Raw genomic sequence first — 26,685 nt, forward strand, 5'->3', positions numbered from 1 at the left:
TTGAGTGGAGCGGAGTACCAACATGGACGCTATAGCAGAGGACCAACATGGCCGCCGGCGAGGCCGATAGGTTGTCGTCATAGTGACGCAGATCGGTGACTGTGTGGGGCCCAAGTCTCCTACGCTGTCCCGGGTGATGTGCCGCCCTGTGGCCCCTGGCCCCTAGTCCAGCATCCCCACTATTCCCTCAGAGCAGCCGGCCTGACCCCCTCCACCCAAGAGACAACATGGCGGAAGAAGCAGATGTGGATATTGAGGGGGATGTGACTGAATCATCCAGGGGGTAAGGGCCATTACATCTATTTACTATGTATTGTCTATTATGTTCTCCAGGGAGGGGGCTGAGGGTCACTGTCATTGTTTACCTTGCCAAAAGAGCTTGCAATCGAATGCTTAACCGTTATGTTGTTATGGGACATGATATGGGTGCCTTGTCAGAGGAGCTTGCCATCCTGTCACATTTGCTATTATTATAATAATTATGTTTTATTGATTCGGCGCCACAAGGGATCTGCAGCGTCCAATTACAGAGTACATAAATTAATAAGCAGAACAGTGACTTAAGGCATGTACACATGGGGCGATTCTTCCAGGCAATTTAGATTAGATTGTCAAAAACGGCTAGACGGTCAGCCAGAATCACCCGTGTGTACACAGAGGATGATAGCCCTGCGCTACCCCGCAGCGTCGCTATTGCATGGCCAAATAGACTGCGCAGGCAAGAATATTTTGACTAGACACCGAGATAAGTATCAGGGTGGCAGGAAACTGCTGGATTTGGTGCCATCAAAGATGGTTTAACTAAGACAAGGTAAAGCACAGACCTATCAACTGTCCGTGGAACATCCCGTTTTTTGGGAACGTCTCCGCATTTAGCCTGAAGCAGTCCCCCCTGTCACCTGCTGACATCTATTCCCGCAGGCAGAGGAGCTGGGGGTATGGCCAGCAGCTCACATAGCCGCTGGCCATGCGCCCACAGCAGCAAAACGGGGGCATTCTGCAAGTGAGGTGTCCCTCCTGCCATGGCTCTAAAGTTGGGAGGCATGAAAACACATGAGGGAAGAGGGCCCTGTTCGTGGGAGCTTACATTCTAAAGGGGAGAGGCATATGCAATAAAAGTGCTGAGTATTTGGGACATTTTACCTAAGAGCATGCTATATTATGCCTATAACTTTTATAGTTTTGCTGCAGTGAGAGGGAATAAATGTTGGAAGCGCACAAGATGATCCTAATGCAAATGACTTTTTCTCTGCAGGACCTATGACAGTCTGAGCGCTGCATTTGTTCCTGACCATTACTTAGACTCCGTGTGGAAACGTGACGATGTTCTCACTGTAAGTATGGAAAACAAAGTTATTATACATGCCTGGAGTCCAGCCTATGACCCCAGCCCTGTGACTCAGCAATGCTATCCACTGTGCTATGAGGAAATTGGTCTCATACTGGCCCCCATACATTAGTACGACTTGTCCTAAAGGCCCCCATACACTAGCCGATTTGGGTCAGATTTCAGGCAGATCAGTCGGATCTGGCCAAAATCGGCTAGTTTTGATGTCCCCTCAGATCCGATGCGCGGTCCCGTGCGCATCGGATCTGCGTCGGGTGGTCGGACCTGCTGCACGTCCGACCACCCGACTTGGGACCTAGTGGGGCGGCGCGGCGGTGGAGGGAGCAGGGGGGGCTGGGGACGCTGCGGGGGACACAGGCGGCATAGAGCCGGGCAGGGGGAGCCGGGAGCTGTCAGTACTGAATAAAAAAAAAAAGCCCATACAATGAATGGGCGGCCTGTGATTGGCTGAGCGCTCTCTCAGCCAGTCAGCAATTGGCTGAGAGAGCGCTCAGCCAATCACAGGCTGCCCATTCATTGTATAGGCTTTTTTTTCTAGCACTGACAGCTCCCTCTGCCCGGCTCTATGCCACCTGTGTCCCCCGCAGCGTCCCCAGCCCCCCCCTGCTCCCACCAGCTCCCACCTCTGTAGCCCCCCCCCCCTGCTCCCCGGGTTTTTTACATGTGATAAATCGAGACGATTTATCACATGTAAAAAATGGCACATCAAGTGCCAATCTAATCAAGCTCCCCCGGGGAGCAGCCGGGGAAGCTCGGGGAAGTCGGGGGCGACTTGTCCTAAGGACAAGTCGCCCTAGTGTATGGGGGCCTTAAGGACAAGTCGGACCTGATTTCACCCTGCAGCTCCCCGGGAGGGGGACACACGATTAGGCACTTGATGTGCCAAGGTTTGCATATGATAAATCGCATGGATTTATCATATGCGGTCCCCGGGGAGCTGCAGGAGGAGGGAGCCGTGCGGGGGGGTCATCAGCGGGCGGGGGATGCCGGCTAATAGAGAGCCGAGCAGGGGGAGGCTGCATAGGGAGCCAGGCAGGAGGAGGGTGACAGCGAGAGCAGCGCGCAGGGCAGGGAGGATGACGCTGGCGGGAGCTGGGAGGAACACAGATAACTTGGGAAAAAAAAAAAAGCCCATACAGAATGACTAGCAAGCCATTGATTGGCTGAGACCTCTCTCAGCCAATCGCTGATTGGCTGAGAGAGGTCTCAGCCAATCAATGGCTTGCTAGTCATTTGTATGGGCTTTTTTTTTTTTCAAGTTAGTGTGTTCCTCCCGGCTCCCGCCAGCGTCATCCTCCCTGCCCTGCGCGCTGCTCCCGCTGTCACCCTCCTCCTGCCCGGCTCCCTATGCAGCCTCCCCCTGCTCGGCTCTCTATAGCCGGCAACCCCCGCCCGCTGTCATCCCCCGCATGGCTACGGGGCTGGGCTGCACATAAGATTTAGCAAATCTTATGTGCAGCCCGTCCGACCTCCCGACCCCGATCCGATGTGCACAGGACCGCGCATCGGATTGGACGAGGTGTCTGCAAGTGCGATTTAGGCCGATTTCACGGCCCGATTCATTCGAATCGGGTGAAATCGTGCCCAAATCGCATAGTGTATGGGGGCCTTTAGAGAGGTATTCAATGTGTAGGCCCCGGTGGTCGAGCTTGCTCGACCGCCGTGACCCTGTCCCATTCTCGGTCAGCACGACCGAGAACATGCAGGCGGGATTCAATGTCCCACCTGCAGGGGGGCAAGAAGGGGGCGTCGCCATTGATATATCAACCTTTTGCTTGTGTCGACCATTTATCAAGGTCGACATTGTGCATGTTGGTTTTTTTTGGTATCGATTTATTGACTTGCAACCTACCGTCTGTATCCCGGTTCCTATGATCTGTTCCCCATTATATTTGCACTTGCGGCTGTGTATGTTTTAGGTGTGACGCAGCCTTTTGGACATGGCATATTTTATGTGGTACTCTTTACCTAGAACGGCGCCCACGATTGAAATCGCGGGCATCGCGGGTAAAATCGCGGTCATCGCGGGTAAATCGCGGGTACATCAAAATCGGGTACCCGCGATTACCGCTATTTTCCCATAGAGAACAATGTTAAAAAGCCTGATTGACCGCGATTTTAGCGTTAAATGCCTCAATGCCCGCGATTTTCCCATAGGAATCAATGTTAAATGGGCTACAGAGCCCAAATAGCCCCAATTAACCCTTAAATGTCCCCCCAATTTTTGTACGCCACCCCACGATCCACGCCAACCCGAAGCGTGGCGAGCGCAGCGAGCCCGCGAGGGGCGGCGGTACGCGTCCTACGACCTTTTCATGCCCTACTATCCACGTCGGCGTGGAGTTGAGAATAGAATAGTGTGGCGAGCGCAGCGAGCCACCGAGCCCGAAGCGTGGCGAGCGCAGCGAGCCCCGCGAGGGGACGCGGATACCTTCACAGTTATACGCGTCCCCTCGCGGGCTTCACAGGTGTCCGCGTGGCCATGGACACCTGTGAAGCCCGCGAGGGGACGCGCTTACCTGTGAAGGTATCCGCGTCCCCTCGCGGGGCTCGCTGCGCTCGCCACGCTTCGGGCTCGGTGGCTCGCTGCGCTCGCCACACTATTCTATTCTCACACCACGCCGACGTGGATAGTAGGGCATGAAAAGGTCGGAGGACGCGTACCGCCGCCCCTCGCGGGCTCGCTGCGCTCGCCACGCTTCGGGTTGGCGTTGATCGTGGGGTGGCGTTAAAAATTTGGGGGGACATTTAAGGGTTAATGGGCTCTGTAGCCCATTTAACATTGATTCCTATGGCCAAATCGGGTGGATTGAGGCATTTAACACTAAAATCGGGTCCATCGCGGCTTTTAACATTGCTTCCTATGGGAAATCGGGAGCATCGCGTCGCGGGCATCGCGGGTACGTTTATGGCCGGCCGCGACGCGACCGACGCGATTTTTCAGGTTTAACATGGTTTTCAATGGGAAAATCGCGGGCATCGCGTCGGTCGCGTCGCGGGCAGGCATAAATGTACCCGCGATGCCCGCGACGGGCGCCGTTCTAGGTAAAGAGTACCTTTTATGTTACATTTAGCAATGGCCATCCTGCTCTGACCTGGTGGGAAATTATAATGTAATAGAGAACGTTATACACGTGAGAGGACTTGATCACTTATACCCCTTTTACACCCAAATCCCTGATTTGACCCGGCATTTGGAACACGGATCCAAGCCAGGTCGGATCTGGTATTTGAACCGTTTACACTGCGGTGCCTACCCGCAGTGTAGATGGGGGGGGGGGGGGCGGTGTCGGCGCTTGGAGATGACATCATCTCCAAGCGCTGGGACCACTGATCGTGCGCTGGGGGCAAGCCCAGCACCAAGGTAAGCTGCTGGGCTGCCTCCAGCCCTTATGTACCGCACACAGGCATTTATTCACCTCCTCCCTGCCTCCACTGCTGTCTGCAGAGTACAGCCCCCCCACCCAACCTCCATACTGACCACAGGACGCTGCAGTCCAGAGGTTGGGCTTCCCCCAACAATGTAAACGAGAGACAGGTCGGATGACCCGGCGTACCCGTTTACACCACCCTGTACCCAGGTCCTAGTCGTGTTCAACCCAGGTCAGGACCTGGGTAGAAGTCCCGTGTAAAGGGACATGGGTTAACCCCTTTTACACCACCACTGACCCGGGTCCACGAGAGCAAAGCCTGGGATTTGTGGCGGTGTAAAAGGGGTACTACTTGAAGCACCCTCGTATGTTTATATGTAAATTATACTTCATGTTGCAAGGTGAATATTCAATATCCTACAGGTTCTCAAAGTCGGTATTTAGGACCCCACACAGTGCGTGTTTTGCAGGTTTCCTCACAGAATTAAGTGAAATAATTATCTCCACCTTTGGATCTATTAAAATGTGCCGGTCATCAATGAGAGCAGCTGTCGGGTGACCTGGAAAATGTGAACTGTGTGGGGTCCTGTGGACAGAGTTTGAGAACCACTGCATTACCTGGTCTCGAAAAGCTGTTCAGCAATTATAAATACTCAACAATGTCCCTGTTTCCAGCCCTGGACCCTGGATCACACCATCAGTGATGAGAACCGGGCGGCCATTGAGAAGATGCTGCTGGAGGAGGAGTATCCTTCACCATGATATAAGAGAAAACCTCCTGTGTAGTACACAGTTATATAGGAGTGAGCTGTGATGTAGATATAATAAATGACATGGCTTATTGCTCTCATATTCATCTAGGCCAGGCATGTCCAACGTTGGCCCTCCAGATGTTTTGAAACTACACATCCCAGCATGCTTTGCAATAGTTTTAGCATTCTCGAATAGCAAAACCTGTGGCAAAGCATGCTGGGATGTGTAGTTTCACAACATCTGGAGGGCCAACGTTGGACATGCCTGATCTAGGCTATCAGGGAATAACTGTCCACTCAGGACCATTCACAAGGTGCCATACCGAGTACATTGCTGGTTTTATTCTGAGTGATGTTGCTGGGTCCATGTGAGGTCTGTGTAGGGGCTTTAGCTTATGTCTACCTTATCATATAATTCAGGGGTGGCCAAACCGGTCCTCATGATCTACCAACAGTTCCTGTGTCTCAAGCAACCTGCGGATCTATAGTAGGAATGACTGAAGCAGGTTTGACAATGTGACAATTAGTAATGACTACAGCTGTGCACCAGCTAGGGGATCTGGGGAATGTGACGGTTAGTAATGACTACAGCTGTGCACCAGCTAGGGGATCTGGGGAATGTGACAGTTAGTAATGACTACACCTGTGCACCAGCTGGGTGATCTGGGGAATTTGACAGTAATGACTACAGCTGTGCCCCTACTAGGTGATCCGGGGAATGTGACAGTTAGTAATGACTACAGCTGTGCACCAGCTAGGTGATCTGGGGAATGTGACGGTTAGTAATGACTGCACCTGTGCACAGCTAGGTGGTCTGGGAAATGTGACAGTTAGTAATGACTACACCTGTGCCCCAGCTAAGTGATCTGGGGAATGTGACAGTTAGTAATGACTACAGCTGTGCACCAGCTAAGTGATCTGGGGAATGTGACAGTAATGACTACAGCTGTGCACCAGCTAAGTGATCTGGGGAATGTGACAGTTAGTAATGACTACAGCTGTGCACCAGCTAGGTGATCTGGTGAATGTAACAGTAATGACTACACCTGTGCACCAGCTAGGTGATCTGGGGAATGTGACAGTTAGTAATGACCGCATCTGTGCACCAGCTAGGGGATCTGGGGAATGTGACAATTAGTAATGACTACAGCTGTGCACCAGCTAGGTGATCTGGGGAATGTGGCAGTTAGTAATGACTACAGCTGTGCACCAGCTAGGTGATCTGGGAATGTGGCAGTTAGTAATGACTACAGCTGTGCACCAGCTAGGTGATCTGGGGAATGTGACAGTAATGACTACAGCTGTGCACCTACTAGGTGATTTGGGGAATGTGACAGTTAGTAATGACTACAGCTGTGCAGCAGCTAGGTGGTCTGGGGAATGTGACAGTTAGTAATGACTACAGCTGTGCACCAGCTAGGTGATTTGGGGAATGTGACAGTTAGTAATGACTACAGCTGTGCACCAGCTAGGTGATCTGAGGAATGTGACAGTAATGACTGCACCTGTGCACCAGCTAGGTGGTCGGGGAAACGTGGAAAGTTGGTAGATCGCGAGGACCGGTTTAGCCAGCTTTAGGTATAGCTTATTACCAGTTATTGATATGGCACCGAAATAGTCGGACGGATCTCTGTGCACGGAAGCGCATGGCAAGTGTTTGCATACAGCGCATGATCAGATAGACATGTATGCATTTTGGGAATCTCCTTCCTAGTTGTATGGAACTTCTGGGATATTGGACATTTGGGGGACGAAAACTATGTGAGCGCGCAGAACCTCCATGGCCTGTGGAAGTGCCCTGGGCAAGTATGTAACTCCATGTGATTCTGGGCAGTCTGCATGCAGAAGAGAATCTGTCTCTGATGGATCTTCTGCACCTAGCATGGGGCAGGTGGACGTGCCAACATCAACGGAGAGCTGAGGCGAGTGGCGCAATAATAATGTGCCGCGCAGGTGCACAAACCCCCTCATGGATTCTAACTTCAGACTTCGGTGACTGGCTGGAACTAAAGCCACTTTGAACGGTAGCAATTAAAGTGTTAAAAAGTGTCATCTACACCTCTTATTAACATTTACACTGCTACTTTTCACTAGTTTAATGTCTTGGGAGTCAGTTGGGCTGTGCTGGCCCGGGGTGGGGTCCTGTGTCATCACCCTCAACCTTAGGAATGTTAGGGACCCACCTGATGAGGTCACCTTGGTTGTTGTAGGTCGGCCAATGTATTTGGCCAAAAATGATGCCAAGAATCTGGATTTTATGTTACCTGGTGTTTATTGGTATTATTGTTCAGATTACCAGTGTTCCGATGTTTGGAGCGTGCACCTGCATTTTCCCTTTTCACTGCAAAGTAACCTATCAGTATATCTTTTGATTGTAGGAGGATCCCACATACTGTATACAAGGCTGGAGTCCGACCTATGACCCCAGTGCTGTGACACAGCAATACTATCCACTGTCCTATGAGGACGTCGGTCATCCCAACTGCCGGATGACCAGTTAGATATTCAGAGGCAGATTTATTAAGCTCAGTGAAGTGATAAACTGTCTGGTTTTTATCACCGGCCAATCAGCTCTTACCTGTCATTTTTCAAACCAAGCCTGTAGCTTCACAGGTAGGAGCTGATTGGCCGGTGATAAAAAACAGACAGTTTATCACTACCCCTGAGTGTGTGGTCTCATTGTTTCAAGGGAGCTATGAGGAAAAGTGCTGAATTTTTTTTTATAAATTAGTATAAAACAAGTTTGAAAAGCACAATCTGGCTGCTCAGCTCATCCATACATATCGCTCATTGCCGGGATGTTCCTTAGCAGTTCCCAGATACTATCTGTCTAACAAGCCGCTTACAGGGAAGCTGTGGTCCGAGTCTAAGGATGGAGAGAAGAGCTACATAAAAAGGTTTAGTATTCCTGCACTAGGGGTTCCGGGGCATCGTCACAAACTGACCCTAATTCGGAGGGTACATTGTGATTAGGACGACACATATTATGTCGACCACTAAAGGTTAGGTTAGTGTGCCGAGCGCAGCGGGCAATGCAGGGGGACGCGGTGCACTTTGACAGTGCCCGTGACGACTATGCCGACATTCTGGAAAAATAGCTGGGAAAAACTCATGTCGACCTTGTCATTGTGGACCTAATGCTAGTGTCGACCATCCAACCCTTTCAACCTTAACCAGGTCACAATGCGTGTCGACCTGATGACCCAGACTCGTTCAGAGATGGGCGTTACCGGATGCAGGGGGCTTGGCCATACTCTTGTGTTGCCGCTCCATCATTTTCACAGGCACTGAGTCGGCATGTCTGGTGTTCCTGAATAAATAGGTTCATGTAGAAGAGATCTAGTAAGTCCCTTCTCACAACATGCTTCTGGCAAAGGCGTGATCCCTGGGGGAGCCTCCCCCTCCCCTATTACTGAATGAATGAGGATCAGGTTATGTCCGCTGTGCCAGAAGTGGATCACCCTATTAAGCCACCTTATTTCAGGTCAATATAATCAGAAGTTACTATGAGGCTCTATATTACATAACACATATAATATGTGTTCTCTCCAACAGGAGTCCGCAGAAGAAAGCGCTGCGTGTTGCGTAAGTATTCCAGTGTCCTTTTGAGTTTGTTGCAGGTGGGAGAGACACTGATCATGATTTCTCATAAAATATATCCTATATAAACCAATATAGTCCTGCACCAGCAGAACCAGCAGATCAAGTGTTTCCAGATAAAGTCATTAAAACAAACATGGTGGTGCTCTGTCTCCATCCACTCTCGAGAGCCCACCGCATCTGCATGCATGTGTGAGAAAGTGCTGGGAAACTTTCACCTGGAGATCCTTTCTTATGTCACATCAACCAGGGTGGGTGTAGTGTCTATACCAATAGGATGACTCTATCTGAGCAGACACTCGCCAGTTAGTTCTAACTCACTTTCACACTATGGCCCCTATTCAGATCTGATCGCAGTACAAATTTGTTCTCAAAATGGGCAAAACAATGTGCACTGCAGGTGGGGAGATGCAACATGTGCAGAGAGAGTTAGTTTGTTTTGGTGTAGGGTAAATACTGGCTGCATTATTTTTACACTGCAATTTAGATTTCCGTTTCAACACACCCCACTCAAATCTAACTCTCTCTGCACATGTTACATCTGCCCCACCTGCAGTGCACATGGTTTTATCCATTTTGAGAACAAATTTGAACTGCGATCAGATCTGAATAAGGGCTCTACACAGATTTTCTATGGTAGGGTTCTTTAAAACCAACACTCACCGGATATTTCTAACTAGAGTTCACATAAAGGTTTCTTTGTATGGATTACTTCAATACACCGCCGATACCTGGTGTAGAAAGCATGACACTTCTGGGACACAATACCTACTACATGAGGGTGAGGATATACTGCTCCCACTCAGACCGGGTGAGAGGGATACGGTAACCTGTGTTGATGTGACCTATGAGTGCTTCCAAGCTTTTATTCTTTGTTTTATGTTTTTATATGGAATAAATGTATGTTCATCTGTGGACATCTGATCATATCTCTTTGAGGATGGTATCGGTGGTGTCTTGAAATAATCTATACAAAGAAACCTTTATGTGATAGCGAGTTAGAAATTTTCCTCGAATAGACACTACACCCACCCAGGTGAACGTTTCGCAGTGAGGGGAGTGTAATCTCATTTGATAAAACCGCACCAGGAACTATAAGATACTTGGAGAAGCCTTTAGTGAGGGAGTGGAGTCCCTGTGAGTGAAACCAAGCGGCAGTCTTTGGGCGCAGGTGTTGGTTGATTTTTTTTTAATCATATGTTGTTGTTCCTGCTCAGGTCCCCAGGTAAGCCGGGCAGCAGCAGCAGCAGTGCTGTGAAGTGGACCGCGGAGGAGAAAGTCCTCTTTGAGCAGGGATTGGTAAGCCCACAAGCATTTTGTTACTCTAGTCCTCCACTTTTGGATACTTACATATTTGGGGTCATGCATGCCCACTGGATGAATCATTTATCTTTATACAGCTCTTACCTCTTTGGGAAAACTCTTCCTTCTGTATAAACCAGGTTACATTGTCCGTTTCACAAACAAGTGCATGAGAATTCAAAACACAAAGTCAAAGTATACAAAACTTGGCGCTGGAAGGGGCAGCTCGAAACCACCAGGAGTTATCTTCCTGGTGTGAACAGACAATATACAAAAATATAAATGGTTTCAGCGCCCAACAGTTAGGTTATACGAACAATGGATATGATATTTCTTACTTGTATGTCTCCTTTATGTAATCCAAGACACAATTTTTTCTCAACCCGTTTTCTCCATGCAAGATGTACATAAAAAATGGGAGAAAAAATATATATACTGTGAAGTCCAATTTTAAAGATTTAAAAAGTTCTTAGGGGGTCCCACGGTGACTGTCCTTAAAATTCTTCCCTCTTTCCCTTATGGTGTCTGTCAGAATTATTTCTTATTGGTTCACCACGTGTTGACACAAAGTAGGGTATGCGTACATGTATGCTTACATGTGAATAATCAGGGATCCGCACATCAAGGTTTCTTTTAAAAAATTCCTGGGTTCCCTTCTATGGTTATGTTTCTCTCCGTGGTGAGTGTACATATGAAAAACACCAATTAAATAAAAATGTAAGATGCAATTTATTACACAAAAATATGTGTTAATAGGGGGTCCCACGGTTTTCACCCTTGATATTCTTCCCTCCTATGGTGCGTAACGTAATTCTTATTGGTTCACCACGTGTCACCCTAAATATAAATAGGCGTACATGTATGCTTACATGTCACGAAATAGAAACAAGCCCATCAGGGTTTCTTTAAAGCCCGATGTGCTTACTTGTATGCTTACTTGGGAACACGTATGACTCCTCCTATCACGGTTTCTTTAGGTAAGAAGTTCTCCGGACACGGAGGTTAGATAAAATCAAAGTCCTTTATTTGTAAAATTTTGATGTGTGCAAAATATATAGTAGTTCCAGACAAGAGTATACACAGATCAGAGGTATAACAAGGACGCCTTAGCTGGGAGAAGATGGAATTGCAAATGCCCGGGATGCTCACCAGTGAGGGTAGTCCAAGTCTTCCCTTAGAATCTGGATACCAATTTACAACACCGCACCAACGCGTTTCGACCAGGGGGGGTCTTTTCAAGGTGGTGTTGTCTACAATACAGTGAGGGTTTATATACCCAATTGTGATCACTCCCTCTAACCTTAGAGGGGCGGGGTTAATATGGTAAAACAAGGTATTTCTTTAAACATTCATATAAAAATTGCATCCTTATATACATGAGTTAATTCTATACAGATTATACATTAAATATTCAAAAAACGATGGGGTTAAAGCCCTAAAACAGCAAATAAGGCTTAATAGCCCGACACATGTGACAGGAAATCCTTATAAGGGCATATCACCCTGTAGACTGTATACAATATATGCAAGGTTAAGCGTCCTTACAGGGGATTCTACCTAATACATGATGAGCGGTGGAAAGACGTCATTTCCGGCTATACGGAGACACTGAAGGGAACGGACACTTCCGCCCAGTGGATCACGCAATGGAACGCACCTCCATTAAATCTTCCGTCTGATGGGAGGACGAAGGAGGGGATATGACGTATGTAAATAATAGCCGCGACCTGCGCGGCTTATGGGTGTAGTACACTGTGAATGGTGTCACTTCCGGGAATCGTGTCATACTCCTGATCACTCACATTTCCGTCCGGTGGACCGCACCTTTGGACCGCACCTCCATTTTCTTTTTTGTATAATATTACAGTTCGCCGTGACCCGCACGGCCATTTTGACTACGTAATGGTGTTTTATAGTGAAAATTGCCGAAATGCACTCCTCTTTTTTTTATTTAAATGGTAGGATTGAATGATATAATATATGTTCCGAATAATACATCATCCGGATAGTATTATAATGCATAATGGGATAGTCTAAAATTATACTTCATAAAAAAGTTATTGAGATGCTTGGTGACCCGCACCACCATTTTGGGGAAGCCTAGCTGTATATCAGGTGGATTGACTTATAGGCATATCAACGCAAAGGGAATGTTTGATTAAAAGGTGTTTAGTAACCTGCATCACCATTTTGGGGAAGCCTGGCTACATTTAGAATGAACAGACTTATAGGCATATCACATCAGAAAAAGGGACCGGTGTATTTAAAATATGAAGAGGATGAATACAACTGGTGGGTACAACAAGTGTTGGAATCACTTATGGTTAATAAATCCTCCCCCATTCAATGATTTTAGCAGAGTATATATACTAAAGATCAAAAATGAGCTACATTCCAATTCATATCCTTACAGGGGAAATGGTCTATATCTAGAGGAACCATTTGATCTCGAAATCCCCATTAAGGCCCTTAGGGGTCAAGGTATTCATATTGTATATGAATTTCATCTCATTTTGTGCTAGAGCGACCTCGCTGCCCTTTTGTCTCCAGTTGCCCGTCACTTTTTTGATTCCAATGGCCAATGTGATTTCTTGGGGTGAGCATTGGTGTTTATTCTTAAAATGTTCCGAGAGGAGATGTCCTGTCATGCCCTTCTTTATGTTTCGGACATGTTCTGCCCATCTCTCTCTCAAAGTCCTGCTCGTCTTCCCCACATATTGAAGACCGCATTTGCATTGAATTAAATAGATGCAATTTTTACTATTGCAAGTCATGAACTCGTTAATCTTATATGAGGAGCCATTTGAGGTTGATATAAAGTTGATTACTTTCATTGGGGTGGTTTTATGGTTTTTACACATTTGGCATGTGCCACACCTATGGAATCCTGTAGTTTTTATTCTTCCCTCTCTTGGTTCAGGGATGGCACTTTTTACCAATTTGGATTTTACATTTTCCGCTCTTCTATATATAAACTTAGGCTTTTCTCCAATATGATCCCTTAGCAGAGGATCCTTGGTCAAGATGTGCCAATGCTTTTTTATGGCTTTTTCAATTTCCTTATGTTGGTTATTGAACTGTGTGATGAAGGCTAAACTTGATTTTCCCTCCTCCTGTTTCTTTTTTGGTTTATACTTCAACATGGTGGATCTGTCTTTGGATTTTAGTTCTTGGATTTTTTCGTCAATTGTTGTTTCCTGGTATCCTTTTTCAATAAATTTAGATTTCATCTCCTCAGCTTGATATGCAAAGGTTTCCACTTCGGAACAGTTCCTTCTAACTCTTTGGAGTTGTCCTGATGGTATGCTTTTTAACCATGTTGGATGGTGGTTGCTCGAGATGGGAATGTAGCTATTGTTATCGGTGGGTTTGGAATAATTTTTTGTTTGAAGGGTTCCATCCTTGACGTAAATACTGAGATCTAAAAATTGTATTTCTGTCTCGCTCTGATTAAAAATGAGTTTGATGTTGTAGTCATTCTGATTGAGGATATCACAGAATGTTTCCAACGTGGTTTTATCTCCACTCCAAACAAAAAAGATGTCATCTATATATCGTCTCCACACACTTTGATGTGGTCTATATAGATATTGTTGTTCCAGATGACACAGTCCTCCCACCATCCCATAAACATATTCGCATATGCGGGGGGCAAATTTGGTCCCCATAGCGGTTCCCACTATCTGTTGGTAATAACGTTCCTTAAACCAAAAAAAGTTGTTGTTCAGGATGAACTCGATGGCTTCTTTCAAAAATAGGATTTTACCATATTAACCCCGCCCCTCTAAGGTTAGAGGGAGTGATCACAATTGGGTATATAAACCCTCACTGTATTGTAGACAACACCACCTTGAAAAAGACCCCCCCTGGTCGAAACGCGTTGGTGCGGTGTTGTAAATTGGTATCCAGATTCTAAGGGAAGACTTGGACTACCCTCACTGGTGAGCATCCCGGGCATTTGCAATTCCATCTTCTCCCAGCTAAGGCGTCCTTGTTATACCTCTGATCTGTGTATACTCTTGTCTGGAACTACTATATATTTTGCACACATCAAAATTTTACAAATAAAGGACTTTGATTTTATCTAACCTCCGTGTCCGGAGAACTTCTTACCTAAAGAAACCGTGATAGGAGGAGTCATACGTGTTCCCAAGTAAGCATACAAGTAAGCACATCGGGCTTTAAAGAAACCCTGATGGGCTTGTTTCTATTTCGTGACATGTAAGCATACATGTACGCCTATTTATATTTAGGGTGACACGTGGTGAACCAATAAGAATTACGTTACGCACCATAGGAGGGAAGAATATCAAGGGTGAAAACCGTGGGACCCCCTATTAACACATATTTTTGTGTAATAAATTGCATCTTACATTTTTATTTAATTGGTGTTTTTCATATGTACACTCACCACGGAGAGAAACATAACCATAGAAGGGAACCCAGGAATTTTTTAAAAGAAACCTTGATGTGCGGATCCCTGATTATTCACATGTAAGCATACATGTACGCATACCCTACTTTGTGTCAACACGTGGTGAACCAATAAGAAATAATTCTGACAGACACCATAAGGGAAAGAGGGAAGAATTTTAAGGACAGTCACCGTGGGACCCCCTAAGAACTTTTTAAATCTTTAAAATTGGACTTCACAGTATATATATTTTTTCTCCTATTTTTTATGTACATCTTGCATGGAGAAAACGGGTTGAGAAAAAATTGTGTCTTGGATTACATAAAGGAGACATACAAGTAAGAAATATCATATCCATTGTTCGTATAACCTAACTGTTAAGTGCATGAGAATGTTTCCTCTGGTGTATTTTGAAGGCTGAGTATGGCAGACGTTGGACAAACATCGCCCGGCTGATTAGGAGTCGCACCGTCTTACAAGTCAAGAGCTACGCCAGGCAGTATTTCAAACATAAGGTGAGGTTTAATGTCATTGGTGTTTGCTGTAATAATATGCTCTGCCTTTCTCACTGTTCTGTTTCCTAAGTCTGCCCTTAGACACCTTTCATCCATTGCAGTTTTTAAATTTCCTCCACAAACCCGTCTACAGGAAAATCTTTGCTAGGCTCAAAAAATACTTTCCAATCCCAGGTGTTTTTGGGTCCCAAAAATAACAACATTTTGGTTATTTTCCGTGATTCAAAACACTTTTTTGACTGTTCCCCTCTTGTTCTCAAAGCTGCCCGTAGAACAGAAGCAGTCCCAAGATGCCACTGCTTTTAATCACTGATTGGCTGGGAGCAAGTGGTCATGACTGCATGGTGCTCTCCCAGCCAATCAGTGACCAAGAACTGATGCAGCACTGGACTGTAGCTTTTCTTACTGCAAAGGATCCTGGGAGAGGACCGTACAATGCGTCCGCAGAGAAGAGAAGCCCTTTCTGTATGCTATGAATAAAGAAAATGTAATAGGGGGAGGGACAAGGATGCTTGGTTAAGAACGAGGTTGAAGGATAGAAGAGGTTGTAAGATAGCAGGGGGGATAATAGGTGGCATAGATGGGGGAAGGATATCATTCAGAACAGGATGACCGAAAAGGCAGGAGGGGGACGATTGATGGCAAGGCATCTAAAAATATAATGTTTTTATTACAACTTTGTTTGCGCAGTGTAAGACGGAGGACGGCGAGAAGGATTCCAAGGTGGGTCCGACAGATCATGACTTCCATTCAGATGACGCCACGGCAGGAGCTGCCAGTGGTGACGAACTGTCCACCTTCCGAGGACGAGCTGATCCAAACCTCAATGCTGTTAAGATTGAGACGTTATCGGATGACGAAGAGATCGACATAACAGACGAGGCGGACGAAGCGTTGGCTGATCAGAAAGACCTTCCTGACGCACTATTAAATCCAGCGGATGAGATCTGCCCCAGTATAAAAGAAGAGACCATTGATACAATAATTGACCATAGTCACCTTGCAGCAGAGGACAAGCTCGCAGAGGTTACAGGACTCGAGTCGCACTGCCATTATGATGTTGGTGACCATCTTCACTCCTCTGCTAGTGGGACCTTTGTTGAGATTCCTCCTTCCACTCCACAAGGTGATGTCTCTCCCCGCAAAGACTCTCAAGAGAAAGACGCTTGGAGTCCTCCCGTGTCTTCCCCTATATCCTATGACCACGAACACGACGACCAATATGAAACAGAGGAACTGAACCCTCCCGACCAGGAAGTGGAAATAGACCGAGATTTCATTCAGGAGGAGGAGAAACAGGCAATCCCGGAGTTTTTCGAGGGTCGCCAAGCCAAAACCCCAGAACGCTATCTTAGGATCCGCAATTACATCCTGGATCGATGGTAACATTTTTGGTTATAGTTGAATTTACTGCAATTGTTTTTTTTTTCTGTATGTGAGTAGCTTCAACAAAGGAGCAGGCTGGCAGCCTTTTATATAGCAGTTCCCTGTATTCTGAATTCTTCCAATAATAATCCTTAATAATAAGATCAGGATGGCATCAGCTGATTTTCAGATCATCGGAATCCTACAGAACTTGCACATTTAGCTTGTACGGATAGGCAACTGCGCTAAGAATTATAAGGGTCTTTTGTCTTGAATTTTAAACCTTTAAAAATGTAAACTTTTATATTTTGAAGACACAAATGCAGGGTCACACCGAGACTTTGAAACGGTTCAGTCCCGGTGCGACCCTGCATGTGCGGTCTGTTTACATCGCATCAGTGGCAGAGCGTCATCGGGGGTTGGAGGAGGAGGCAGGTCCAAGCACTGCCTCCTCCATAGTGTGAAGGGAAACGGGTCACTCGTCCCCTCCCACCACAAAGTAACACGGCAACTAACCGGTAAGAACCCTTCTTTTCAAACGGTTCGTATTGCAGTGTTGCTACCGGTTTGCTGTAACCTGTAACCCCTTTCACATCGCATCAATTACTGGTTAAACCGCCATGAACCCGGTAATTAGGTGCGATGCATGTTTTTTTTTTTTTTAACAACATTTCTGTCAGATACTAAATTATAAAAATCTTATTACAATGTCGAGGTCGACATACACAAGTTTGACATTGACCAAAGTTGGACATGGAAAAGGTTGACACATGAAAAGATCCACATGTGTTTCTTTGGGATTTTTTACCTTTCCATACTATTTCATCCACGCTGACACCGATTGGGAACGGTAAAGCATGGAGAGCGAAGCCGTACACTAGTTGCGGTCAACGTTCTCAGGTGTTGACATTGACACTACAATTTTTTTTTTTTTCAAACTAGCATCGACCTAATGACTGTCAACCTAGACATTATGGGGGGTATTCAATGTGCCGCCACTATTCCCGACGTGAGAAATAGTGGCGGCTCCCTATTCAATGCCGTCTTTAGCGGCAGCATTGAAGCGGGATCAAGGCAGAACTGGCCCCACTTGTCACAATTCCGCCCGTAGATCAACAATCCAGGGCCGTTTTCGCGGCCCCGCCCCCTTTGCGCCAATTGGCAGGCGGGACATTGAATCCCACCTGTAATTCAGCTGTCGATCAGACCGCAAACGGGCCAGGATCATTGTCTGTGAGCTAAACCACATCCTACAATAAAGCCCTGTACACACTGGGCGATAAAATGAGCGATATCTGACACTATTTCATCTCCTGTGTTTGTGTAGGGAAAACAGCAAGCCAAATTATTTGAACAAAACGTCAGTGCGTCCCGGACTAAAGAATTGTGGGGATGTCAACTGCATTGGGCGCATCCACATGTACCTGGAATTAATTGGCGCCATTAACTTTGGTTGCGGTAAGATACAATAAATCACATTTGTCCAAGTCATTCACTTGCAGATACTGACGCTGCTTTCTGCAAACCTCCAGAGCAAGCCGTCTACAACAGACCCCGACCAGTGGATAAATCAAAATGCAAGATGGGGAAGGACACATTGGAAGCGTATGAACTAGCCCATCGCCTGGAGTCCATGGTAAGACCGATCGGTGATCGCCGTGCCCAGACGTTATTCAGTCGTTCAGCCAAATCGCGGTGCGACCATTGTACCACAGAAGTGCAGGAACAATGCGTGTTCACAAAGTGGTGTTTGTTGTCAACCTGCAAATCTAAATTAGTGTCTGCACTGCCAGGACAAAGTTCTGTACTTCAACCGTACATCAACCGTAGAACCACCAGTGTAATGCATTGCCGCATTGTGACGTGGGGCACAATTATCACACCAAAATTGCAAATAATATGCAGATTATTATAAATATGCCCCTTAATATTTATGTGATGGGAAGAAATATTGTGCATTAATAACTGTGTCCGCTTGTTTTAGCGCACCAGGCGACGGCGTGTCAGAGACCCGTGGGGGAACTGGTGCGATGCTCGGGATTTGGAAGGACAAACTTTTGAGGTTGGTCTGTTGCAGCCTTGTACTCCTCAGCCTGTTATTGCTGCCTGTCCTCCTCATGCCTGTGCTGTGGTCTCCCCTGTAGCCTACTGTTTTGCAGAATATGTTTTACATCGAATGTAGCTTCATCTCAAAGTATTCTGTCTCTTCCTAAGGAAATAGTGACTAACCTGTTGTTTTTCAGCACTGTTTGTAAGTTACATGACACATGCCCCAGCCTGGCAGTAAGTCACATGACACATGTCCCAGCCTGGCAGTAAGTCACATGACACATGTCCCAGCCTGGCAGTAAGTCACATGACACATGTCCCAGCCTGGCAGTAAGTCACATGACACATGTCCCAGCCTGGCAGTAAGTCACATGACACATGTCCCAGCCTGGCAGTAAGTCATATGGCACATTTCACCCCATCTGGGAGTCACATGACACATGTACCGTCCTGGCAGTAAGTCACATGACACATGTACCGTCCTGGCAGTAAGTCACATGACACATGTACCGTCCTGGCAGTAAGTCACATGACACATGTCCCAGCCTGGCAGTATGTCAAATGACACATGTCCTTGCCTGGCAGTATGTCAAATGACACATGTCCCAGCCTGGCAGTATGTCAAATGACACATGTCCCAGCCTGGCAGTATGTCAAATGACACATGTCCCAGCCTGGCAGTAAGTTACATGACACATTTCACCCCATCTGGGAGTCGCATGACACATGTACCGTCCTGGCAGTAAGTCACATGACACGCCACAGCCTGGCAGTAAGTCACATGACACGTTTCACCCCATCTGTGAGTCACATGACACATGTCCTGCACTGGATTTGCATGTTTATGCATAATACCCCCATCCATGATCATCTGCCTTTGTGTCTCAGGATGTTATGGGAATACGTGTATGCATTTTATACATAACGCAGCAGATCTCTGTGGGAGGAAACCCTATTTGGAATAAATGTGTACAAATAAGGATGGTAATATTAATTGTTAACATGACGTATCTGTCTGTCTGTCAGCACCTATCTGCAGAAGAGCTGGCGAGGAGACGCGAGATCACGGGCGCATCAAAGTGTCCAAAGGGGTCAAGAGCATCCAAGAGGTGGGATAAACTGCGGGATGTCCCTGTCCTGTTTTATACCGTATATTTCTGATTTATCAGAAGATTGTCGCCTGCACAGTGTTGGGGAATTACAAAGTGAACTGCGATATGGCTGCAGGTGGCATGTTCCTTACATATACTATAAGGTACTCTAATGGGACTTATGGGATATGGGGGGTTATTCTGGTTGAATTGCTCCTTGCGAGTCAACCTAACCCCGCCTTGTGAATGGTGGTACACCGGCCCACCATTCGCAAGGTCGCTATGGGCGACCATCGAATGCTGTGGAACGTGCTCTGCGGCCCCCGTACATATGTGTGGGCGGGCGGGTGACACCCGGTGATGCCCGCTCTATGCATCCATGTCACGGCCTCGTTAGCATGTGAATGCCCGTAACATGCCGGGCGTTTTACATATGCTAATGAAGCCGCCCGCCCCAGTTTCTTATATAGCGCACACATATTCTGCAGCGCTGTACAGAGAATAGTTGACCAATCACATCAGTCCCTGCCCCAGTGGAGCTTACAATCTATATTCCCTACCACATGTACATGCACACACAGACATTCTAGGGTTAATTTGTTGGGAGACAATTAACCTACCAGTATATTTTTGGAATGTGGGAGGAAACAGGAGTACCCAGAGGAAACCCACGCAAGCACGGGGAGAATATGCAAACTCCGCACAGTTAGAGCCATGGTGGGAATCGTACCCATGACCTCTATGAGGCAGTAATGCTAACCACTACACCATCCAAGTTCTGTTAAAGATGGGATGTTGCCCCTAGCAACCAATTAGATTCTATCTATTATCTTTTAGACGGTGGTAAATAAATAAGAAGCTGATTCTGATTGGTTGCTATGGGCAACATTCCATCTTCAAGTCAGTGTGTTACTTACCTGCTGCTAACAGTGACTCTGTTCCTCAGCTCTTTCGACCCCTTCCAGCTGATCCTCTGCTCCGACTTTACAGAAGAGAAACAGGTATTACACGTAGAACAATCTGACACATTCATTGTATTCCCTGCCTGCTGTCAGTGTAACAGAAGGTTCTCATTTAGCGATATGGATTCTATTTTAGGCTCCGTTCCGAGTGAAAGTATCCGCAGAAGCCATGTTGGTATTAGATTTGGTGAGTGTTAATGATCCAGTAATTGCTCACGTGTCTGTGTTGTGGGGGGGGAGCATCTGTTGATGCGTCGGCCTTGGCGGTCGAACTTTCGTTGCTTTTTCAGTTTGAATGTTGGCGATTCTGAGGTTTTCTGGGGCTCACACCTGATCGCTCAGGTCTCAATCCGTCCCCGATGGTCGGGTTTGCGCATGCGTGATTATGGGTCGGACGCAGGGGACTGCCCAGCTTTTCAATAGCGCCCCCCCCCCCCCCCCCAAAAAAAAAAGAAAACCAGTGGGTGTACCCATAGAAACGCTGGACATACCCCTGCGAAGACAGGCCTGTTGATGCCTGTTTGGGGTGGGCGGCTCACGCCCCGAATTCGGCCATGTACGTCCAGAATAAGTCAGTCCTAGACTGTCTTTTATTAGTAAAGGGAAGAAAAGTCATTAGAGGGTGAGCGGATGTGTACGCGAACGCAGGCTAGTGAGTGGATTCAGTGGGCATTCGGCAAACCATTCTGAATCAGGCCCCTTGTGTGAGAGGCCATGGCAGGTTGTAATTTTTTTTTTTTTTTTTATCTATCTATCAAATTGCCATTTTACATCTGTTATCCAATGCACAGAACAGTGATTCCAAAGCTTGGCTCACAGCGCCACCGAGTATCACGTGTTCTCATGGAACCCTTAGGGCTATTTCACACTGTCCGGCTCCTGACGGACGGCGAAATCCCGCACGGCCAGGAAGCCGTGCCGTGCACAGTAGTTGTGAATGGACACTATTGTGTCCATTCACACGGGACGGCCACAGCCCGGACGTCCGGTTGCAGCCGGATCCCGCCACTGGAAGGGACGGCTGCCGGGCTGTGGCCATCCCCTCCATGATAAACTGATGTGTGCAGCGCGGCTTCCTGGCCGTGCGGGTTTTCGCCGCCCCGCAGGAGCCGGAATGTGTGAAACCGCCCTGAGGCCATCGTTTCCATATTGACAAATTCAGAACAGCCAGGAGCTCATTGCAAATCACAGCCTGGGGGACCGTTGAGAGCTGCCCGGTCCTCCTAGAGCAGATCCACCAACAGTCCAGTGCCACCTGTGGATCTATAGTAGGAATGAATGCAGCAGGTTTGACAATGTGACAGTTAGTAATGACTGCACCTGTGCGCCAGCTAGGTGATCTGGGGAATGTGACAGTTAGTAATGACTACACATGTGCACCAGCTAGGTGATCTGGGGAATGTGACAGTTAGTAATGACTGCACCTGTGCACCAGCTAGGTGATCTGTGGAATGTGACAGTTACTAATGACTGCACCTGTGCACCAGCTAGGTGATCTGGGGAATGTGACAGTTAGTAATGACTACAGCTGTGCACCAGCTAGGTGATTTGGGGAATGTGACCGTTAGTAATGACCACACCTGTGCACCTGCTAGATGATCTGGGGAATGTGACAGTTAGTAATGACTACACCTGTGCACCTGCTAGATTATCTGGGGAATGTGACAGTTAGTAATGACTACACCTGTGCACCTGCTAGATGATCTGGGGAATGTGACAGTTAGTAATGACTACAGCTGTGCACCAGCTAGGTGATCTGGGGAATGTGACAGTTAGTAATGACTACAGCTGTGCACCAGCTAGGTGATCTGGGGAATGTGACAGTTAGTAATGGCTACAGCGTTGCACCAGCTAGGTGATCTGGGGAATGTGACAGTTAGTAATGACTGCAGCTGTGCACCAGCTAGGTGATCTGGGGAATGTGACCGTAATGACTGCAGCTGTGCACCAGCTAGGTGGTCTGGGGAATGTGACAGTTAGTAATGACTGCAGCAGTGCACCAGCTAGGTGGTCTGGGGAATGTGACAGTTAGTAATGACTGCAGCTGTGCACCAGCTAGGTAGTCTGGGGAATGTGACAGTTAGTAATGACTGCAGCTGTGCACCAGCTAGGTGATCTGGGGAATGTGACAGTTAGTAATGACTACAGCGTTGCACCAGCTAGGTGATCTGGGGAATGTGACAGTTAGTAATGACTGCAGCTGTGCACCAGCTAGGTGATCTGGGGAATGTGACAGTAATGACTGCAGCTGTGCACCAGCTAGGTGGTCTGGGAATGTGACAGTTAGTAATGACTGCAGCTGTGCACCAGCTAGGTGGTCTGGGGAATGTGACAGTTAGTAATGACTGCAGCTGTGCACCAGCTAGGTGGTCTGGGGAATGTGACAGTTAGTAATGACTGCAGCTGTGCACCAGCTAGGTGGTCTGGGGAATGTGACAGTTAGTAATGACTGCAGCTGTGCACCAGCTAGGTGGTCTGGGGAATGTGACAGTTAGTAATGACTACAGCGTTGCGCCAGCTAGGTGATCTGGGGAATGTGACAGTTAGTAATTACTGCAGCTGTGCACCAGCTAGGTGGTCTGGGGAATGTGACAGTTAGTAATGACTACAGCGTTGCACCAGCTAGGTGGTCTGGGGAATGTTGGTAGATCTATAGGATGAGTTTGGCCACCCTTTTACTAGAGGAACCTGACATATGTTAGCCGCGTCGACTGAGGTCCCAAACAACTTTTGCAGCATCGGTGTCTGAAGGGCACAAACCACCTCCCCTAATGTGTGAGAGACACTTCCATGATAACAGGAAATTCTCAAGACAGGAACAAAGTATATCTGAGACCATATTATCATTTTTATACCCCCAGATTTTAAGGCCTGAAAGACTTCATTTTGTTACCCCAATAGGACACGGCAGTGCCGTTTTATCTTGTTTATTGCAAGTACATATGTACGCTAAAGGGTTAAACATAACCCGTGAGCTTTGTGTGACTCTGTAGCATCAGCAGAATTGGCATGAAACTTTTTCCATTACAATGCATCTTAGTCACAAAGCGGAGTAGGACGCACAAGCAGCTTCAGCTGATTAAAGTGATATGTGGCATGCCTATATTCCGGGTATGACCACGGTTGTATCTGCATACATAATCCTACCTTATAGTGTCACTGGCTGTTTGTCAGTACAGCACTGTAGCATAGCATTGCACATTCAGACATAGCTACGGTCGCACGCTGACGCATATCCGGTATGCAAATAAGACGCACTGTACTGGTAAATGCGAATATAACGCTTAGGGAAATAGTGGTCACTGGCTGTGTCGGTAGTTATTACACTAATTATGTAACAAACATAAGGTGCTCTGACATTGGACATGGGAATACGTGCTATGGGGATCTGGATGAGAGGTCGACACCAGGGGCTTGACATGGTAAAATGATCAATGTAGCTGTGGTCGACACTTGATTTGGTCGACATGAGATTGAAAATGGCAGTTAGTTAGCTGGTTGGTTGGTTGGTACATTGGGGCTAATTTATCAATGACTGTTAAAACGCGTTGTGAGATCACTCGTTGTGTATGGTAAATGGTTCTCCAGCCAATCGGCACACAAGTGTCATGTATTTGAAAAATGACAGGAGCCGATTGGCTATTAATACATTCCTATATTTCCAGCATGCTCACATCTCCATGGCGGAGGTCATCGGCTTGTTGGGTGGAAGTTATTCTGAAGCCGAACGTACTATTGAAGTAAGTTTCCATTTATTCATAAACCTTTCAATAACAAATAAACCCTCTTTTTTTTACATTAAAATTTATAAAATAAAAAGTCCCTTGGAGTGGTCTCTCTGATGAGTATACAGCAGATCCAGGATACGGGTCGATTCAGTTAAAAGTAATATGCGCTGAGATCCCGGAGCTATTCAATTGTCAGACAATGCCATTGTCGCAAATTAAGCCGCGTGTTTAGTCCGAGAACCAGCGTTCTCCGACTTAAGTGTCTGCTGCGATGCTGAGGTTCCGCACTAAACTCCGAAACCGGGAGGGGTGTGAGAAGAAAACTTCTGGTCGGCTTAATAGTACAGCAATTGAATAGCTCCTATTTAAATCACTTTTAACTGAATCAACCCCATTTAAGTTCAAAGCAAAGATCTATATTTTACCCATCAGTTCAGCCGCTCCGAGCGCTATGTACGAGAACAGCTGTGGTGTATGATATGAGGCTGTGTAGATAGGTGACAGCTCTTACTATCCGATTGTTCTCCTTACAGATCTGGACGGCAGAACCGTGCAACAGCCTCAGTACCGGGCTGCAGTGTGAGATGGACCCAGTGTCCCAGACCCAGGCATCCGAGGCCCTATCCCTGCGGGGCTACATGGTCATCGGATGGTACCACTCTCATCCAGCATTCGACGCCAACCCTTCCATCCGAGATATCGACACGCAGGCCAAGTACCAGGTCCGACATCCGTGACTCTATGTACTGTCTCATAAAGATAATGAAAGCGTTAGTTACAGTTATGTCCGTCTCATTGATGTACTACACGTGCACATTTATATGACATCAAGGATATTCTGTGAATGAGATTTTTGGGGGGATTTTGTTTACGTCTCTTAATTTCCCCCCGCAACTTCACAAAGTACAGAAAACCGTTATCTAAGTAGTTAGGCTTGTCTAACGTGTTCTCTCTTTCGATTCACTAATAGCAAATCTTTTTCAACCTTTTTCAGAGTTATTTTTCCCGGGGCGGAGCCAAATTTTTGGGGATGATTATAAGTCCCTACAATCGCAACAACCCCCTCCCCCAATCGCAGCTGTCCTGTCTGGTCATTAGTGACGACCTCAGCGAAGATGGTTCATACAGTAAGTACTATGCTCCCACCCGCGCCGGGGCGTCTTAACAGCAAAGCAGCGCACCGGGACCCCTATCCACCCAATGACTGGGTTACAATCCTAAATTACAATCCTACTGCTGTCCTGCACCTTCTCTCCACAGTGAGTGCTTATCAGCAATCTGATTGGTGGGTAGCTCCAGTAATCCACCAGCATGCTGACAGCCATTCACTGATTGGGCGGAATTTGCCATCGGAGTGGCTGAACAGTATTCTCTACCTGCCTACCAAACCGCTCCGGAGGAACCAGCCGCTTCTTCTCGAAGACCCCTAGAATGTGCCTATGAATTATGGTTTCCCTGCACCCAGGCTGTTGACATTTATAAAAAAAAGAAATTCACATTGCGATTATTGCTCCAATTTAATAATAAAAAAAAAAACAATGACTTGAACATTAGCATGGATACAAAATATTCTCTATACTTTATATTAGAGGGTGTTGTCTGGTCCTGCATACTGAGAATACGAGAAGTCATTAGAAACCGTATCCCCAACCAAGATGTATACTTTGTTATGAGCGATACAGGCCTAGTAATGTAGCAAGGCCAGCCATGACTGGCAGGCTGCGGCTAAGGGGAGCCGGGCCATTAAGAATATGGTTTTATTGTCATAGCTACATCCAGTGCGCTATGTGATATATATTTGGGTGAATATCTCTGTATTGAATTAGAATGATCACTGTTCAGTTGTGTATCTACAAGAGCCACGAACATCAGTCCGGTCTCCTCTGGTTCAAGCTAATGCCCCTTATGCTGGAGGGGGGGGGGGGGGGGGGGGGGGGGGGGGGGGGGGGGGGGGGGGGGGGGGGGGGGGGGGGGGGGGGGTGCGTGTGTGACATGACCACTGGAGGGATGCAGCTAACCATCATCAGGGTGCACAAGCATACTGCAGCGGGGAGCTGTTATGTCTCCCCTCTGCTCTCAGACCCCTGTAGATACCCAGGTCTGGATCATTAGTACCCGCCGCACCTCCTCATCTCCCATTGGACGACAGCAGACTGTGAGCGATAGACATCCTGATCAGCTGCAGTGA

At 47.1% G+C, this 26,685-nt stretch overlaps 1 protein-coding gene across 1 annotated transcript; it reads left to right on the forward strand.

Moving 5' to 3' along the window:
- Window positions 1-137: 137 nt before the first annotated feature.
- On the forward strand, window positions 138-26,394 carry MYSM1 (Myb like, SWIRM and MPN domains 1). Its single transcript, XM_083157613.1, has 17 exons — window positions 138-283; window positions 1,256-1,334; window positions 5,395-5,465; window positions 8,291-8,368; window positions 9,027-9,056; window positions 10,289-10,370; window positions 15,204-15,302; window positions 15,993-16,684; window positions 17,995-18,125; window positions 18,200-18,303; window positions 18,652-18,729; window positions 19,743-19,825; window positions 20,754-20,808; window positions 20,906-20,956; window positions 24,435-24,509; window positions 25,031-25,219; window positions 25,492-26,394. Exons 1-17 carry the CDS (start codon window positions 228-230, stop codon window positions 25,660-25,662), a joined length of 2,124 nt encoding a protein of 707 aa, XP_083013739.1. The 5' UTR covers window positions 138-227; the 3' UTR covers window positions 25,663-26,394.
- The last annotated feature ends 291 nt before the right edge of the window (window positions 26,395-26,685 follow it).

This window comes from Crinia signifera, chromosome 8 (assembly GCF_055691185.1).
Source record: "Crinia signifera chromosome 8, ASM5569118v1, whole genome shotgun sequence".
Lineage (NCBI taxonomy): Eukaryota > Metazoa > Chordata > Amphibia > Anura > Myobatrachidae > Crinia > Crinia signifera.